Genomic DNA, 20,104 nt, shown 5'->3' with positions numbered 1-20,104 from the left:
GAATATTTTTTTAATTCATTAAGTGTATTGGTGCATTTTAGGTATACAATATGATGACATTCATCCTTGGGATTTGTACCTTTACATGATATATCTTAGTTCTTAGATTGGATAAAGATTTTTTAAATAAAATGGAATACTACTCAGCCATAAAGAATGAGAAACTAGAAACATTTATAGCTAAATGGATGCACACTGAGAGGCCATACTCTTAAGTGAAATAAATAGGACACTCACATGTAAATACTGAATTATTTCTCTGGTGTGAGAAACAAAGTATAAATAAGGATCAAAATATGTAATAGATAACGTGAAATAGGAAGAAAAGTTCCAAAGGAGAAGGGGAGGGGCAGGGGTAGGAGGAAAGGAAAGAAAGGAAAGGAGTAAATGTGAGAAAAGGAAAAAACAGAAACAGTCTATTAGAATCTTAATTCTGCAATTTTATGCACATCTACCAGATCCCTCTTGTTTAAATCTAGAACAGCATGTCTCCTAAGGCACTTTGAGGGTTTGTAACCTGTTCTTTCTAAGCATGGCCTGCTCTGTTCCACATCATAATCTGCATGGCAGGTGTTCTGATCACAGGAGACAAAGGTACTGAGATTCTCACATCATGATGCAGGGCCCTGAACTCAAGTCTTCCAGCCCAGACTGCTGTGTCCTTTGAGCTCACCCTTGGCACCCTGGCCTTAGGAATCAAGATAATGTATGTGAAAAGAGGTCTCGGAGATTGTGAAACTGTTAAGACAGTACAATTGCTTATTCTGCCCTTGATAAATTCATATATGTGTGTTTGTGTGTGTGTGTGTGTGTGTGTATATATATATATATATATATACACACACACACACACACACATCTATCCATGAGGGTTGAGAGACAGATTAAGATACAATCAGAGTAACTATATAAAAATATGTGGACTAATACAAATTACAGCAATTCTTTGGGGGAGAGGGGAGGACTGAATACTGGTTCATTCCATGAGGAAAGTGGTGGAATTGGTTCATTGTCACATGTGACATAGTGAGTGATTGACTCAGTAGTGATTTACATTTACGTTTACTCCTAGCTGTTTAGTATTTCCCTCTCTATCCATGGGAGGCATACCCCAAGACCCCCAGTGGATGCTGGAACCCAGGATAGAACTGAGCCCTATACATACAAAGTGGCTGTTACCTTTGCTTTCTGACTGTGCAGACAGATACAGGCTAGTGGTTTCTGTTTTTGAGGGCATGTGAATTCTTCACTCTGTATACTGTATCTGGCTTCATCCCATGTTCTGTGGCATTGCCGCATAGAGTTCATCTGTCCTCCAGGTTCTGAGCTCTGCTGCTCCCGTGCATTTTCATAATTACAATTTACATGCATCATCCCCCTGAAGAGCTGTTTCATTGCAGTGGAAGACTTGTGTTGGATGGTATCCTTCCTCCTTGGCAACTTCCTCAGCTCTGTTGAAATATGGTGGCAGTGCCTGTACCTGCAGGCATGGCTTCCTCAGTGATGTTTATATTTTTGATTCCAGACTTGTGTCTAACTCTGTAATGGTCCCTCCCTGCAGGTGTGGCAGATGCCCTCATCTCAGGGGATCCTTTGCTGAAATCTTTGCAAAGGCTCAATGCTTTTTGGCACAACCCATTACCATTGTTGCCATAGGCTGGGACACATTTTCTGTTTGTGTTTTCCACCCACGAATTTAAGCCTTCTGCACCTTGACTGGGACCCTGATGTGTATGGGGACTCTTAAGTACTACTGCTTGAGATACAGCAGCAAGAGTAGCATGAGTTAATTTTTACTCTTTCATATGTTCATGGATAGAAGATTCTTCATTACCATAGATCTTAGCAATCGAACCATATGAGTCTTTTCTTTCCTTAAATTGACAGTTGTCATCTTTTTACTTAAAGGAAGCACTTTACAGTTTCTCTTTGGCACACCTGAATGACCAGCATCATTACTCTTGTGCTTTGGGGACTTTATTAAGTAAAAGAAGGGTTGCTTGAGCACAACAGTGGGTCTGATAACTGAGAGGGCAGATGAGTGACAATGGTGGGCATTGGATATACTGGACAGAGGGACAGTGGGACTTATATTGTGCTATTCAGAATGGCATGCAATTTATGAAGTGTTTATTTCTGGAACTTTCCATTTAATACCTTCCAACTAAGATTAACTGTGGATAACTGAAATTTCAGAAAGTGAAACCATGGTTAATGGGGGTACTGCTATATAATCTTTATTCATTTATTTTGCAGAGTGGATGGGAACAGAGGATTGCATCCTACATATATTCTTAAATATTTTTCAAACCTTTTTTGTTTGTTTGTTTGGAAACAAGGCCTCACAGCATATCTCAGGCCCAACTCAAACTTGCTGTGTAGCCCAGGCTGGTCTCAAATTTGAGATCCTCTTGCCTTAGCCTCCCAAGTGCTGGGATTACTGGCATGTACCACCTCACCTGGCTTCAAATACTAAATAGTGTGATTGGCATATATAGTAGCTGATCAGTAAATTTTGCTTTGTTGCCTGAAGGTTTCTGATGAGGTACCAAAACCAGGCTTCTTAAATGTCCATGGAAGATGTTTGTTGTTATCAGTTTCAAGAAAAGAGCTTATTGAGTGTGATTGCTATATATGCTTCTAATTGTTTTGCTGTGGATTATTTTTGCTTGAAATATTATCACAATATAGCTAAAAATAGTTTTTTTTTCTTATAGATCCAAACAGTTCCCATTCCAGAGCCCCTGTTTGTGGAATTTTTGTGGATTTTGCAACAGCCTCACGCCGTCAAAAGAGTCGGACTCAGGCCCTTAAGCAAAAGTAGGTGTTTTGGGAAATTTGCCAAAGATGTTACAAGATTTTTTAAAAAATTAAATTGAATTTATTGGTACATTCTAGGTAGATGGTACAGTTACATTCATTACTGGGATCTTGTACCTTTACATGCCAGGTCTTGGTTCTCATTTTTTCCCCTTGTCCCCACCCTCCCTTCACGCCCTCTTCCCCTTCCTACCTTCAAACACTTTAACTCCATTTTTACATTTTCTCATATTTTTTTCCTTTTCCCTTGTTCCCCTTTCCCTTTCCTTTTCACTGTCCCTACACCTTTGGTCCTTTTCTTCCTATTTCACGTTGTTAATTGTCCTATTAGGATCTTGAGTACTATTTGAGTTTTTCACACCAGAGAAACTATTCGGTATTTACACGTGTGACTTATTTATTTCACTTAGGAGCATATCCTCAAAATGTACCAATTTACCTATGAATGAATCTACTTTCTCATTCTTTATGGCTGAGTAGTATTCCATTTTATAGAAAAACCGCATCTTCTTTATCCAGTTTCCAACTGATGGGCAGATGGGCTGTTTCCAAGTTTTAGCTATTACAAACTGTGCCGCTATAAACATGGGTTTGCATACATCACTGTGGTATGATTCTTTCACTTCTTTTGGAAAGATACCCAACAGAGGGATGCCTGGGTCAAATGGAACCTCTAATCCTAGTTCTTTAAGGTATCTCCATATTGATTTCCATAGTGGTTGCACTAGTCTGCACTCCTACCAACAATGGAGAAGGGTTCCTTTCTCTCCACAACTGCGCCAATATTTGTTATTGTGTGATTTCTTGATAGCAGCCATTCTTTGTGGTATGAGGTGAAATCTCAGTGTTGTTTTCATCTGCATCTCTCAAATGACCAGTGATGTGGAACATTTTTTCATATATTTACTTGCTGCTTTTATTTCTTTGTCTGAGAAATGTCTGTTCATTTCAGATGGCCATTTTTGAATTGGGTCTTTATATTTGAGGGGACTGGTTGTTTTGAGTTCTTTATATATTCTAGATAATAGTCTTTTGTCTGAGGAGCAGCTGGTAAAAAGTTTTTCCCATATTGTAGGTTGTCTCTTAGTTCTGTTGATTGTTTCTTTTGCAGCAGAAGCTTTTTAATAAGATGAGATCCCAGTTGTTGATTCTTTCTGCTAGTTCCCATGCTACTGAGGATTTGTTCATAAAGTCTGTTCCTTTGCAAATGTCTTCTAGAGTTCTGCCTAACTTATCTTCCAGCAAGTTTAGTGTTTTTGTTTTTATATTTAGATCTTTAATCCACTTGGATTTTAATTTAGTGCATGGTGACAGATAAGGGTCTAGTTTTAATCTTTGGCAGGTTGAGATCCAGTTTTTCCAACACCATTTATTAAAGAGGCTATCTTGCCTCCAGTGGGGACGGTCAGCTCCTTTGTCAAAGATGAGGTAGCTGAGTGCAGATGGAGTTGTTTTTGTGTCTTCCAGTCTGTTCCATTGATCCTCAGGTCTGTTTCTTTGCCAGTACCATGCTGTTTTTATCACAGTGGCTTTGTAGTATAGTTTCAGATTGGGAATTGCTATTCCCACTGCCATGTGTCTGTTGCCTAGGATGGCTTTTGCTATTCTAGGTCTCTTATGGTTCCAAATGAATTTTTGGATTCGTCTTTCTAGTTCTGTGAAATATAGTGTTGGGATTTCAATTGGTATTGCATTGAATCTGTATAGCAGTTTTGGTAGCATGGCCATTTTCACTATGTTGATTCTTCCTACCCAGGAGCAGGAGACATCTTTCCATTTTCTTATATCCTCCTCGATCTCTTCTTTCAGAGTGTTATACTTTTCAGTGTAGAGGTCTTTTGCTTCCTTTGTTAGATTGATTCCTAGATACTTCATTTTTTTGGGTGCTATTGTGAAAGGAATTGTTTCCCTAATTTCTCATTCAGTGAGTCTGTTATTTGTGTACAAGAAGGCTATTGATTTTTGAGTGTTAACCTTATATCCACCTACTCTGCTAAAAGTGTGTATTAAGTTGAGAAGTCTTTTGGTGGAGTTTTTTGGGTCTTCATTGTAGAGTATCATATCATCAGCAAATAATGACAGTTTAACTTCTTCCTTTCCTATCTTTATTGCTTTAATTTCTTTCTCTTGTCTAATTGTTGTGGCTAATGTTTCCAGAACTATATCGAAGAGGAGTGGTGATAGGGGCATCCTTGTCTTGTTCCTGACTTTAATGTGAAGGTTTTCAGTTTTTGGCCATTTAATATGATGTTGGCTGATGGTTTTTCATAGATAGCCTTTATTAAGTTGAGATATAGACCATCTATTCCAATTTTTGCAGAGTTTTTAACATGAGTGGGTGTTGAATTTTGTCAAATGCTTTTTCGGCATCTATTGAGAGGATCATGTGGTTCTTGTCCTTGACTTTGTTAATATAGTGTATTATATTTATTGATTTATGTATGTTGAACCATCCTTGCATCCCTGGAATAAATCCGACTTGGTTAGATGTATGATCTTCTTGATGATCCTCTGTATTCTGTTTGCTAGCATCTTATTGAGGATTTTTTCATCTATATTCATTAAGGAGATTGGCCTGTAGTTCTCTTTTTTAGTTACGTCTTTCCCAGGTTTGGGAATCAAAGTGATATTTGCTTCCAGGAGTGAATTTGGAAGTATTGCTTCCCTTTCAATTTCATTGAAAAGTCTGAAGAGTAATGGCAATAGATCTTCTCTAAATGTCTTGTAAAATTCAGCAGTGAATCCATCAGGACCTGGGCTTTTCTTTGTTGGTAAGTTTTTAATTACATTTTCAATTTCACTGATTGTAATTGGGGTGTTTAAAATGTTTTTATCTTCTTCATTCAACTTTGGTAATTCATAAGTATCTAGAAATCTGTCCATTTCTTCTGTGTTTTCCATTTTATTAGAGTACAGGTTCTCATAGTATGTATTAATGATACTCTGGATTTCTGTGGGATCTGTTGTAACTTCGCCTTTTTCATTCCTGGTTGCATGAATCTGAGCCTTTTCTTTCCTTTTTTTGATAATGTTTGCTAAGGGTTTATGGATTTTTATTTATTCTTTCAAAAAACCAACTCTTTGATTCATTTATTTTTTGTATCATTTTCTTAGTTTCCATTGCATTGATTTCTGCTCTAATCTTTATAATTTCCTCTCTTGTTCGAGCTTTGGGTTTTTCTTGCTCTTGTTTTTCTAGGAGTCTAAGAGTCATCGTTAGGTTGTTTATTTGAGCTTGCTCTATTTTCCTAATGTGGGCATTCAATGCCATGAATTTTCCATGTAGAAATGCTTTCATTGTATCCCATAGATTCCTGTATGTTGTATTGGCATTTTCATTTATTTGTAAAAACTGTCTGATTTATTATTTGATTTCCTCTGTGATCCATTGATTGTTCAGGAGAGTGTTGTTCAATTTCCATGTGTTTGTGAAGTTCCTATGGTTTCCTATGCTATTGATCTCCAGCTTTATTGCACTGTGATCTGATAATATAGAGGGAGTAACTTCAATTCTTTTGCATTTATTCAAATCTGTTTTGTGAGATAGTATGTGATTTATCTTGGAGAATGACCCATGTGCAGCTGAAAAGAATGTATATTCTGATTTTGTGGGGTGGAACTCTATAGACATCTAATAAGTCCATGCGTTCAAACGCTTGGTTCAGTTCTAGTATTTCATTGTTGATTTTTTGTCTAGATGATCTGTCTATTTGTGATAGTGGTGTGTTTAGATCCCCCACTACAATTGTATTAGTGGTTATTTGGTTTTTCATGTTACTTAATATTTGTTTTATTTAGTTGGGGGCATTTGTATTTGGTGCATATATGTTTATGATTGTCATCTCTTCATCTTGAATTTTTCCTTTGCAAGGATGTAGTGGCCTTCTTTGTCTCTCTTAATCAGTTTTGGTTTGAAATTTGCTTTGTCTGCGAATAAGATTGCTACCCCTGCTTTTTTCTGGGGTCGTGTTGCATGGAGAATTGTTTTCCGTCCTTTCACTTTCAGTCTATGGGCTTCTTTTTACACTAGGTGTGTTTCTTGTATACAACATATCATTGGATTTTGCTTCTTAATCCATTCTGCCAGTCTGTTTCTCTTGATTGGTGAATTGAGGCCATTGACATTGATAGCTATAACTGATATGTACTGACTTATTATTATCATGTTATTGTCCTTTTGTTGACTCTTTTTATTTTTTGTCCTCTCCTTTTAGTTTCTTGCCTTGGCTATTTGATTTGCTCTGTTGGGTTTCCTGTTGTGATCTTCATTGTCTTTTTCTAGGGTATTGTTTAAAATTCTTAGTAGTGCTGGTTTAGTATTCCTGAAGTTTCTCAAGTGTTCTTTGTCATGGAAGTATCTTATTTCTCCATCCATTTTGAAAGAGAGTTTTGCAGGATACATCAGTCTTGTTTGTAGGTTGTTTTCTTTTAGGACTTGAAATACCTCACTCCAGGCTCTCCTTGACCTGAGGGTTTGTGTTGAAAAGTCTGCTGTGATTCTGATGGGCTTTCCTTTGCATATGATTTGTTTCTTTTCTCTTACTGCTTGTAGTATTTTGTTCTTCTGTTGGGTTTCTGGGATCTTGATTATTATATGTCTAGGTGTAGGTTTTTTTGATCAGTTGGTAGTTGGTGTTCTATATGCCTCACTTATCTGTATGTCTAATTCTTCCCCTCTGTTTGGGAAGTTTTCTGTCATTAATTCTTTGAACAGCTCTTTTAAGTCATTTGTATTTTCTCCTGGTACTTCATGGATTCCTATCAGTCTTATGTTATTCTTCTTTGCTTCATCTAGGAGTTGTTGGATCGATTTCTCATGTTCCCTTACTATTTTTAATAGACCTCTCTTTTCACGGTCACTGTATGTGATCCTATCTTTTATATCTGAAATTCTATCTTCGCAATCTTTTATTCTGTTTTGTACACTTTCAATAGAATTTTTAATCTCCTGGATATCTGTTTGATTCTGGGCCTTCATGGTTTCTATTATGTTCCTAAGTTCATCTATTTTTTTGTCAGTTTCTGTTCTGGAGTCTGGAATCATGTCTTTCATTTTGCTCACCATCTCTATGGTTATCTGGGAAATAATTTCTGGTTTGGATTTTTCTAGAGCTTGATTGATTAGTTTTTTTACTTCCTGTGCTGTGAGTTCTGAGTGTCCTGGAGGTTTTTTACTTCCTGTGCTGTGAGTTCTGAGTGTCCTGGAGGTTCACTATCTGATTTTTCATCCTCCTTTGCCCTGCTGTTTGCCATTGGTGGACTGGAAGTCTGTTTTTGTGGCTTGCTTAAGTATTTTCTCATGTTTATTTTTGCTGTTGGATTGCCCTTGATTCAATCTCTGAGCCATTAAATCTTCCTGATATCATTATATCCCAGCCTTTGATTCTCTAATGACTTATAGGCATCCTCATTTTTATAGTTGAGAAAACAACTCATCAAATCAATCCCTATCCTTTATCCCAATCGACAGAATCAGGAACACAATAGGATCAATCACCACCCTTTATAGCCCGCCATGCCTCTGCAGAGTGCGTCCAAGGACTGGCTCAATCAGAGGATCTAAGAGCTGGGGCCAGGCGTTGCGGGGGTGGGGGTTGGGTGATGGTACCCTCCTGGTGCTGGGTTGGAGCCAATCAGAGGCACGCACTGGAAATGGCACGGCTCTAGAGCAGGCCCGTAGATCAGGCAGCCGCACAGCAGAGATGGCTCTCAGTCCAAACTATGAGATTTTAATACACTTTTCTTAGGTACCTTTTTTTTTTATTTGGTACCTGGGATTGAACTTGGGTCCTTGTGCTTGCGAGGCAGTCAGCAGAACTACTGAGCTAAATCCCTGGCCCTAAGATACCCTTTTAAAGACAGAGCTTGTGCTTTATTTTCCATGTTGATTGTTTGGGTGTGTTCCTTCATTTGTGCTACATTTTTCTTGCAGTTCAGATGTTAGGCTAATAGTGTATATATATATGTGTGTGTGTGCTGCTGTACACTGGGTGCACTGCGTTCAGTGTTCCTTGTTAAATTTATGGCTGACTCTTGAAGACTAACTCAGGGGTCCATGGCTGTTTGGGCTGGGATCGAGCCACAGTCACACATTCACAAATCTGGGGACTGTGAGGCTCCCAGGCAGAGCGAGTCTGGCTGGTATTGCTTTGCATCTCAGTGGCCGTCTACACCATGGAAGCCCCATGAGCTTTGTCCTGCAGGAATCAGGGTGAAGCTTAATTTAATATCATGGTGAAAAGTGTGTGATGGAGCAGAGTGGTTTACAGAGGCAGCGAGAGACAGGAAAGGGTCAGCATCAGGATACCCCTTTCAAAATCAGACCCCTATGACCCACTTCCTCCAGCTGGGCCACCTCCCAGCAGCCCATTCAGCTGTGAAATCATCTATTGGCTAGGTTCACAATTTGATAGACTGTTGGGAGGTGATGGAAGCTCATAAGTGAGACCCAGTAGAAGGAGTGCGTCTAAAATGAGTTTTAAAGCTACTGTATGTGCCAATCACACTAGTAAGTATTTGAAGCCAGGTGAGGTGGTACATGCCAGTAATCCTAGCACTTGGGAGGCTAAAGCAAGAGGATCTCAAATTTGAGACCAGCCTGGGCTACACAGCAAGTTTGAGTTGGGCCTGATATAAGCTGTGAGGCCTTGGTGGCATGCCTTTGGGCACTGTATATTGTCCTGGCACCTCCTCTCTTGCTCTGTCTCTGCTTCCTGACCTCCATGAGGTGAACAGCTCTGTTCTGCAATAGGTTCTCCACCATGATGTGCTGCCTCCCATGGGCCATGGGTATGGGGCCAAGTGATCATGGACTGGAACTTCTGCAACTATGAGCCAAAATAATTTTTCTACCTTGAGTTGTTTTTTTTCAGGTACTTTGTTTCAGAGATGAAAAACTAACACAGGTGCTGTAAAATATTCATAAATCAAAAGTCTTAATATGTCAGTACTGAGTTTCTCATAAAATATAGTGTGAATGCCATTCCAATTTTTAAATCACAGCAGGGTGTGTATATGTGTGAATCCACACATTTTAGAATGGTGATTCTAAATGTAAGAGTTGAAAGTAGTGAAGACAGTACTGAAGAGGAAACTCAGATGTCAGAATGAGTTTTTTTGTTTGTTTTTTGTTTTTGGTGCCGGGGATCAAACTCAGGACCTTGTGTTTTTGAAGCAGGCACGGTGCTACTAAGCTAAATCCCTGGACCCACGAAATGAGTTTTATTTATTTTTTTTAAATTGAGTTTATTGGTACATTTTAGGGATACAGTACAGTTACACTCATTGTTGGGATCTTGTACCTCTACATGACAGGTCTTGGTTCTCATTTTTTCCCCTTACCTCTGCCCTCCCTTCACCCCCCTTCTCCCCTCCCCATTTACAAACACTTTATTTCCATCTTTTCATTTTCTCACATTTTTTTTCTTTTCCCTTATTACCCTTCTCCTACCCATCCCACCTTCGCTACACCTTTAGCCCTTTTCTTCCCATTTCACAATGTCACTTATCTCATTAGGATCTCATGTACTATTACAGTTTATTCACACCAGTGAAACTATTCAATATTTACACATGTGTGACTTTTTATTTCACTTAGCAGTATATCCTCAATATGTATCTGTTTTCCTATGAATGAATCTAATTTCTCATTCTTTATGGCTGAGTAATATTCCATTTTATAGAAAAACCACATCTTCTTTATCCATTCTCCAACTGATGGGCAAATGGGATGTTTCCAAGTTTTAGCTATTACAAAGTGTGCTGCTATAAACATGGGTGCTCATACATCAGTGTGATATGATTCTTTTAGTTCTTTTGGAAAGATACCCAGCAGAGGGATGGCTGGATCAAAAGGAACCTCTAACAAAATGAGTTTTAAAGGTGCAGTAACTAGAACACAGGTGGCACTAGAAGCGCATCCAGGTAACAAAAATGAGCTGTGGGGAAGTGGGTAAACCACCTAAAGAAGAGAAGGCTGTAGTCAAGTATCTTTGATTCAGCTGTCCCACAAAATTCACCAATATGATAGGTTGATTATTTTGTTGCTTCAAAAGAAGTGGATTGCCTTTTAGATTTGAAGTGGGCAAAATCCAAGCAAGGAGAGGAAGCATTATTTATAACCAGGGAGCCTGTGGTTGACTACTGCAACAGGCTTTTAAAGAAACAGTTTTTTCACCTATCACTTTGGGTATGAAAATGAAATATGATAAAGATATAAAGAAAGCAAAAGAGAAAGGAAAAGCTGAAAGTGGAAAAGAGGTTAAGAAGAGCAACAGAGAAAATATAAAGGAAGAAAAGACAAAAAAGGAAAAAGAAAAAAATGGTGAAAAGGAAGAAACTCCAGGAATTTCCCCCAAAAAATGAAACTAAGAAATAATTCAAACTTGAACTACATAATGATCAAGTTTTTCTGGATGGCAGTGAGGTTTATGTATAGATCGATGACCCCAGTTCATATTAAAGCATTTGTCATTGGGTTAATTCTTGTGATTACAGTAATGGCAGCCAACTTCTTCCCACTTTGGCCAACTTGAGAATAGGTGTTTATTACCTCAGTAAGAGCACAGACTATTTTGTAGCCAGCATTCTTCTTGATGTTGCTTGCTGCATTGTTTCTCATCATTTGGCTTATAGCTAGAGGAAGGCACCACTTTTGTTTCTTGCCTAATTTGACTGCTGATGTAGAATTCATTGACTACTTTAGACCTCTGTACACACATGAATACAAAGGACCAAAAGCAAACTTAAAGAAAGACAAAAAACCTGAAACCAAAAAACAGCAGAAGTCTGACAATGAGGAAAAGTCAGACAGTAAAAAAATGGAAGATGAAAAAGGAAAAGTAGGGCCAGAAAATCATGGGACATAGGCTCAGGTGGAGAACAGCATTCAAACTCAGACAGTGACAGGAGGGAAAATAACAGATCCCAACAAAGTAGTGGAAATGGGAATGATTTTGAAATGATCACAAAAGAGGAACTGGAGCAGTGAACAGATGGGGATTCTGAAGAAGAGGAGGAAGAAGACAATGATGGAGAAACACCTAAATCTTCACATGAGAAATCAACCTGACTGAATAATGGGGACTAAATAAGTGCGAGAGGTTGGATTTTCTATGTTGACAGATTATCGCAATGTACATGTGGTATTTGTAACATTCTTTAAGTCCATTCATTGAAAGTATTTGACAACCATGCAGTTTTATTTAGTCCTTCATTTTTTAGAATATTGGTACTATTGTTTTACATTGTTACATTTATCGGTACAGTCTAAAGCCATTAAGTTTTATGCATTTGCTATTTTAACAATAAGTAGGTCTCGTTCTGATAGTTATCCAAGATACATTTTCCACAATGACCTTTAGATTAAGGGCATTTTTGATAGTTATATGGCTTTTTACTGTTTGATTAATCAAAATAAAAAGAATAAACTCTTAACTTCATAGTTTACATAGTCACAATTTCTTTAGGTTGAAATACTGAAACTCATTGTTCTTTTTTTGTTTGTTTGTTTTTGCTGATACCAGGGTTCAAACGCAGGATTTTGCCCTTGCGAGGTAGTAACAGTGCCACTGAGCTAAATCCCCAGCCCCTCTTTGTTCTTGATAGTTATGCTTTTGTTTTTCATTATAAAATTATGGAATTTCATTATAAAATTCTACCAGATATTTCTTAAAGACTCTGAGTTAGCAGGGTTCAAAAACATTTGATGGAAATAAGCTAATAAATAACAGTGCCAGAATATTTTTGGTTTAGCTACAATTCTCCTTTTCAACTTAGGAAATTCAAGTGAATTGTACAATTAATTCAGAGAAGGATGGTCACCTCCAGCAGGGGAGTGAACAGATTGGTTGCCTCTTCTTTCTTCCCCATCTCCTTGTCATAGTGTAAAGTGTACTCTGTACATTATTTACAAGTAAAATGGTTTGTTTTAATTGTTACTTATTTGGACATTTCTCAACACTTAAATTTATAAAATTAAGATCATGTAAATTTATGTTTTTAGAGAAATGGAAGTTTCAATAACCCATGGAATATCTGTAATCTTTCTGCAGCAGCTTCAGTTTTGTGCCAACATTCCATGTATTTGAATATAAGTAAAAATTGATCCCTATCAAATGAAAAAAAAAAAAGGCACAGTAGCTGAATTGTGTCCTTGGCATGAAGATAGTGAGATTGGTCCAGTTGGAGCTGGGGTCCAGGAGCACACTTAGATGCCTCTGGTCCCTGACTGCATTGCCACTGCACATGGTGGGGGATAGAGTGGTCTCCCATGATTGACACTGGAACAGTTAGGTTCAAGTAAGCAAACAAAGGAACCCACTTCTCACACTCAGGAGGGAGTGACAGACCAGGGAAAGTGGGAGGTGGTGGGTGCCATATGCTTGAAGAATTTGGAAACAGTACCATGGAAAGTTAGGAGGTGATGGCCAGAGAATAAGGTAACAGAAGCAAGTTTTTGGTAAAGGAAAATTGCAGATCATGAGCAGAGGAAGGTGGAGGAAAAGAGGCAAGAGTGAGTTAGGCTGTGGCTATCGGAGATCATTTATTTGTTCACTGGTTTAATGTGTTGTTGTGCACCAGCTGTGTGAAAGAACATAAATGAAAGAAATAAAGGTTCCTGCCTTTACTTAGCTTTTGTTCGAGAAGGGGCGGGCAGAGGATTGAACATGGAAACATAAATGTAGGTGAGTTGGAAGAAAAGGAGAATCCAGTTCAGGCGATGGGAAAGGACAGTCTTCGAGGAAGAGGAAGCCAGCAAATGCAATGTTTCTGAGGCTGTGGGTGATTTATGTTTTCAGGTGCCACCTGGACACTAAAGTCCTATGGAGCAAAACTCTGCAGCAGCCTCCAGGGGGTGAGGTCTGGACACCTGGATAGCTGTGCAATCTGTTGTTACCTGGCTGATGTGATAAATGTGCCACTCTTCTAGCCAGAGAGCAATTCCTAAAGCAGAGTGACTACCAGGAAAACATATACCTTGACTCTATTTGTGTTGACCCCAGGAGTGCTTCATTGGCTTATTACACATTTGGCTCATGTATATATTGTCTTTTCCTTAATTATTTTTAACAACTGTTAATGTGTCTCATGCTCACATCCACACAAAAATCCTTTTTAATAACCTGCTTTTTAATGCCTACCCTCCCCCTGCATCTCCCTGTGTGTGCTACTCAATTTAACTTTTTTCTCACTTCCAATTTTTTTCAAAGGTCAAGAAGTACAAAACTACTTCGGCTTATTGACTTGGATTTTTCATTGACTTTCTCTCTCTTGGATCTACCACCAGTTAATGAATATGACATGTATATCAGAAACTTTGGGAAGAAAAATACCAAGCAGGTTAGTATGAGATGTATTAACTCAGTGACAAAATGTAAGTAAAGTATCAGTTTGTGCCTTCCTGGGTCTTGTTCCAGAATATATTATTTTTGGTAATAGTCTGTGGAGGCAGTAGTTTTAAGGGAAGTGGCACTCTTCATCACCTGGTGCTCATTATCTGGAGAGATTATATGAATACGAAGTCAGGTTTTCCAGAAGCTATGAGGAGTGTGGAAGGGTGGGGTCCTGTGTAGTGAGTTAACAGATCGTGGGGTAACAGTTCCAACTTTGAGTACAGCTTTATATAGAGTAGTTGTTTTATTTAAAGTCCGAATGTTCAGGTTGGATTTTGTTCTCAGGTTCCAGGTGAGTTTGGAGCAATCATACTTTCTATATGAAATATTTATAACCCAAGAATCTCAGAGTGGGTGATTCTTGTGCTTTCAGTGTGATACCCTGTCCTCTGATTTTCCAGAGCTCTCATTCCTGGTCTCTCTGTGAGCCAGGCTGCTCTGTCTAGTTTAGGCTGCCCTTCTTCCCTCTGCCCCATCTGGTGACACCCTTCCACATCCAAGACCTGTTTTTTTCAGGACCAAGACCCCTTTCCTAGTGACTTATGCTAAATTTTCTCTCCTCTTCCAAAGTTGCTACAATCTATCCCATACAACTTAGTACATCCTAATAGTATTTTCAGTCAATAATTGTGAGATAGTCTAACTTCATGACAAGACTATAAAGTCTTTCTGTTTTTAGGTGCTGAGGATTGAAGCCAGGGCCTTGTGCATGCTAGGCAAGTCCACCATTGAGCTGTATCCCTAGCTTGGTATAAAATTTTGAAGTCAGATATCACATGCTCTGTTTGCCTATGCTCCTGGTAGTGGTTCCATCAATCTTCACATTGTCTGTTCTCCTCAGTAATCTTTGTTAGTAGAAGGAAGGTCACAGCATGGACCCAAGGAAGCTTTCAGTTTTAACCCTAGTCTTGTAGCTGATTCACTTTGACCTTGAGTAGTAGATTATTTAACTTTTTGCTTGTTTTCCTCATCTCACAGGTACTGGTAACAAAACTGTCTTCGCTGAAGTACATACCTTTTTGAAATAGAGAAATTATGTTGGTTTTGCAATGCCAGTGTTTTGTGAGAATAGCTAGGTGACAATGTTTTTAAACTAAAGCTAAATTGTTTGATGGGGCTTTTGAAAACCTTTTGAAAATTAGGCCTGTATTTATCAAATATTTGAGACACAAGCAGTCTCTGTAGGATCATTATTTATATGAAGACATTTATTTTTGACATAAGCAAAAAAGACTGTATTAGCCTTTTACAAAGTATAATTGTTTTTAATACCAAATGTTAATTTTCCATAGCTTTGTTTTTAAGGCATATGTTCAGTATAATGAAGATAATGTTGAAAGAGACATTCAAACTGAAGACATAGAAACCAGGGAAGTGTGGACCCAACATCCCGGAGAAGGAGCCATTGTGTCTGGAGGTGACACCTTGGGTCTTAAATGTCACCTGTCTTTACATTTTTGTTTTATTTTTATTTCCTTTTTTGTTCTTTCCCATTATGTCTTTCTCCACCATGCCCAGCTTTAATTTTCATTTGTCTTTAATTTTCATTTTTAATACCTCTTTGAACTCTAAGATTTGAACAACACAACTACTTTAAAGTCAACTTTGTTAATTTTATGTAATCTATTTTTTAGGTAGTGAAGAAAGAGAAACATCTGATGCTACAGTTGTACCAAAGATTGATACTCCAAGGTTATCTAACTTTCTCCGGAAGGCCTGTCAGGTATACTTATGTTACTTAGGTATACATACAGTCTAGTCTGTATGTAAATACTTAAAGGTTTCAAAATATGTTTAAGCATAGCAACTACTGAAATTGTGAAGAATTTACAGCTTAGATATATTAGAGTCAGTTATTCATTTTCAGGTATTATTTTCTTACAAATTATCAATAATACATTCATTCATAAGCCCTTGTATGCAAAATGACCCTGGGAACTGTATGTCACTGGAAGTATGTTTCTAGGATCTATCATTTAATATTAGTTTCTTATATTTAAAAATAACTAGACTAAAACTGAAACATACTAAGTTCACAAAGTAAGTATAAATATAAGTATTTGAAAATAGTAAATTCATGATTTTAAAAATGGTTGATAGAAACTTTCAAATACACACAAAGCTAAAGGAAATAGTCTGCTGAATCCCCATATACTTTAGTAGTTATCACTTTATGGCCAGTTTGTCTTATCTGACACCTTTCCCACCTCCCCCTAGCCACTCTTTTATGTGATCAATTATTTTGAAATTAATCCCCAATATCATAACTTTTCCTCCATAAGTATTCACTATAAATCTCTAAACAAATTAATAGAAGCATTATTACTAATAATTTATAATATATTCTCTCTTTCTCTCTCTTTTTTTTTTTGGTACTGGGGATTGAACTCGGGATCTTGTGCTTACAAGGCAGGCTGTGGAGCCACTGTGCTAAATCCCCAGCATCTGATATATTAAAATATGAAGTTAATGTTCACATTTCCTCAGTTATCTCAAACATTTTTCTATATAAGCTCAGAATTTAAATATAAAGCAGAAATAAACAGCATAATGTTGTTAAGCCTTGACATGACTTGTATTATGCCTACTTATCAGAGTTAGACTTGTAAAAAGCCTGTTTATCAGAGTTAGCTCTGAAAACCTCATTGTTTTGTCTCAGTGCTATTTTTATATAAGAATCTGTGGTTTAGAAATGTGATTAGACTTCACATAATTTTTCATCCTCAGATTTTGCTTTAGTGTAAGTTTTTAGGAACTAAGAAAAGACACCAGTCGGGTACAATGAAATGGGAAGAGGAAAGATGGGGTGGATAGCAAATGAGATGCAGACAGAGAATGGTCAGTATGGGGCTATCCCTGACTTCACAGTTCTGTATTCATACTATACTCATGTCTTTTTTAACATTATTCCTGTCAGTACTCACTGAGCATGCCCTGCCCACCACATACCATTCCTGTCAGTTCTCACTGGTTTTATCTCATTTGCCTCTCACCATTCCTGTCAGTCTTCAAATCCTCTCCCTTTTCCTTGCAAGCCCTGAGGGGATGAGCCCTTTATTACAATTGTAATGATTTAACACTGTTTTAATTACTTTCTTGCTGCTCGGACAAAATAACCAAGGACCACAAGTTAAAGGAGAAAGCATTCATTTTAGTTCACAGTTTATAGAGGTTTCAGTCCATAGTTGGCTGGCTGTAAAGTAAGGCAGCATGGCAAAGGGGTGGAAGGGAAACAGTACATTGCAGGCAAGAAGGAAACAGCGTGACACCTTCCTTCGTTCTATCTAGGCTACAAGCCTGTTGGTTGGTGCCACCCACACCCAGGGTGAGCCTTCCCATTTGCCACACTCAAAACCATGCTAAAGCAATCAGTGAACTGATCCAGTTATTACACTTTTATAATCCAGCCATCTCCCAAAAACCCCATCTATGAGTGCATGAGGCTTTTAGGGGGACATCTAGTTATAGTATAAGCCATAACAAACACTGACTTTGCCTAAGAGAGAAAGATTGTAGAGGTTATCTGATGTTTATCTGTGGTACTGTGTTCATTTAATAGTGTTTGGTATTCAGCCCTTTCTCTGTGATTGTCAGCAGTATATCTGGTGGGAAAATCTCTCAGCATTTATCTTAATTGATATTTTTTTTTCTGTTAGTTTCTATTATTCAGAGAGGATCATATGTTTTTTAAGTTAGTATAATGCAGTGGAGCCAAGTATTTATTTGTAGAAATGGATAAGATAAAAAGGTGATTTTTTTTCCTGTTTATTGAGTTTATTGGTACATTTTAGGTATACAGTACAGTTACATTCATTACCGGGATCTTGTATCTTTACATGACAGGTCTTGGTTCTCATTTTTTCCCCTTGTCCCTGCCCTCTCTTCACCCCCTTCTCCTCTCCCCGTTTACAAACACATTATTTCCATTTTCTCATATTTTTTGAAAATGTGATTTTTTTAAAAAGATAAGATGACAGATTGTTAACTTACTGTATTTTCTTGACTGATTTTCCAAAAGAATACTCATTTGTGTTTGAAAGGTGATTGCCATTTTGCTTGAAGAGGATCGTTTGGCTGCTGAACCCACCTGCAAGCTCAGGACTCAAGACAACACCTTGTCTATCAGTGACAGTGCCTCCCAGTTGAATACTGGCCTGCCATTCCTTCAGAGTAAGAGGCTTTTCTGAAACATGGCTTTAATTCTAATTATTAGACATTTATTTTGAAACAGTAACTTTAATATTGCATTCAATTATTTTATTTTATTTTATTTTATTTTTTGGTTTTTTGAGACAGGGTCTCACAATGTTATTGAGACTTATCTGGAACTCACTATGTAGCCCAGGCTGGTCTCGAACTCACAGCAATCCTCCTGCCTCAGCCTCCTAAGTGCTGGGATTACTGGTGTGCTGCATTCTATTTTAATGTGATGTGGTTTACTGTATATAAAACAGGGAGACACAGTTTCTTCATAGCTGAAAAGTGAGTGATTAGGTTTTTTTAAAATGTGTGTTAAATTTTTTATTAGAAAATTTTGTAAGTTGATTAGAAAAAGAGTTAGTTTCAAGTAGTCGGATTGTTTAAATGCTAAAAACTGAAGTTGTTCATATCATTTAAAATCCTGTAATCTTTTTCCTTGCAGTTACTCAGCTGCTTTTGATTTCTTGAAATAGAATAGAGGAATTGGAACAGCCTGGAAGTGTTTAGGTCAAAATGGTCGTATTAGTTAGACATATGTGAGGAGGATGCTTCAGGTTTAACATAAATATACTTAGATTTTAAGTTTATCCACGGTTATAGAACAGAAAATGGTAAATGAAGTGTATACTATCAAACATAAAGAATACTTGCATGTAATGATGTAAATTAGTTTAAAAACTGTGTAAGATAGATTTAAGTTTCTTTAGCTAAAAATAATATGCTGGCCTTTGAGAAAAGTGGCTAGCAAGGTAGATTATGGCCATTATGGCACAGGTATATGTAAAAACGTTACAGGAAGGGGTGAGTCCAGAAGTTGCCTTCTCTTTTACAGGTTAGGATGCAGATGTGCTCCTGGGAATGTGTGAAGCTGGAGCACTAGGTGCTGTTTGTAGCATTTCTTCTATCATGTTTAGAGACAGATTAATACATGTTTCTCTGTCCTTTAACATTAACAAAAATACCATTGTTAACTTAAATCTTCACACTTTTAAAAGATATTTTCTTTATCTTAAACGAAAGAGTTGTCCTGTTAGAAAAATAGTAAGCCATTGTGTATGTAGACTTTGATGCACTGACCATACTCCACACCACACACATGAAGAGCAGAAGGGAAGGTGCTCTAATCTCCAGATGATGCAGAGTGGAGTGGCAGCCGATATAAAAAAAAAAGTTAGAAGCCGGGCATGGTGGCACATGCCTGTAATCCCAGCACTCAGGAGACTGAGGCAGGAGGATCACTGTGAGTTTGAGACTAGCCTGGGCTACATAGTGAGTTCCGGGTCAGTCTCAACTACATAGTGAGATCCTGTCTCAAAAAACAAAAACAAACAAACAAACAAATGTTAGTTACACATGCTAGAATCCTTCAAAATTTAATATGTTTGTGCACATGCAAAAGGAGTGTAAGTTTTTCTTGTTGATTATGTTTGTGTTTTAGTAAAATAAATATTGAAATAACAGAAAGAAAATGAGGTTGGGGAAGAGATGGACCTGACAGAGCAAATGGTCTCATTTTTGTGGATTTAGCCCTTGACTCACATAATGTCCTGAATTTGATTGGACATAGTGATATGTCAGACCTCACAGAATCTGCCCATCTCCATCATCATTATTAGAATATGTCACAGCAGGCACATCTGTGATGTTCTGTTCACTCATTCATTCATTCCACATACAGCATCTTCTGTATT

General features: G+C 37.7%; 1 protein-coding gene and 1 pseudogene across 3 annotated transcripts in view; both read left to right on the top strand.

Annotated features, from left to right (window-relative positions):
- Wdr60 (WD repeat domain 60) overlaps nucleotides 1-20,104 on the top strand; it is a 65,959-nt gene that overhangs the window by 31,073 nt on the left and 14,782 nt on the right. For all 3 annotated transcript variants that reach the window (XM_010641722.2, XM_010641712.2, XM_033764439.1), the window contains 5 exons: nucleotides 2,718-2,820; nucleotides 14,031-14,160; nucleotides 15,519-15,630; nucleotides 15,848-15,936; nucleotides 18,254-18,383. In XM_010641722.2, the coding sequence (XP_010640024.1) occupies nucleotides 2,718-2,820; nucleotides 14,031-14,160; nucleotides 15,519-15,630; nucleotides 15,848-15,936; nucleotides 18,254-18,383 (564 nt within the window). The remainder of the gene's footprint in view (nucleotides 1-2,717; nucleotides 2,821-14,030; nucleotides 14,161-15,518; nucleotides 15,631-15,847; nucleotides 15,937-18,253; nucleotides 18,384-20,104) is intronic.
- LOC104874896 lies at nucleotides 10,680-11,890 on the top strand (annotated as a pseudogene).

The sequence above is a fragment of the Fukomys damarensis genome, unplaced genomic scaffold, assembly GCF_012274545.1.
Source record: "Fukomys damarensis isolate Sample0158 unplaced genomic scaffold, DMR_v1.0_HiC HiC_scaffold_16, whole genome shotgun sequence".
NCBI classification, from domain to species: Eukaryota; Metazoa; Chordata; class Mammalia; order Rodentia; family Bathyergidae; genus Fukomys; species Fukomys damarensis.
This window is presented reverse-complemented; position numbering and strand designations above follow the sequence as displayed.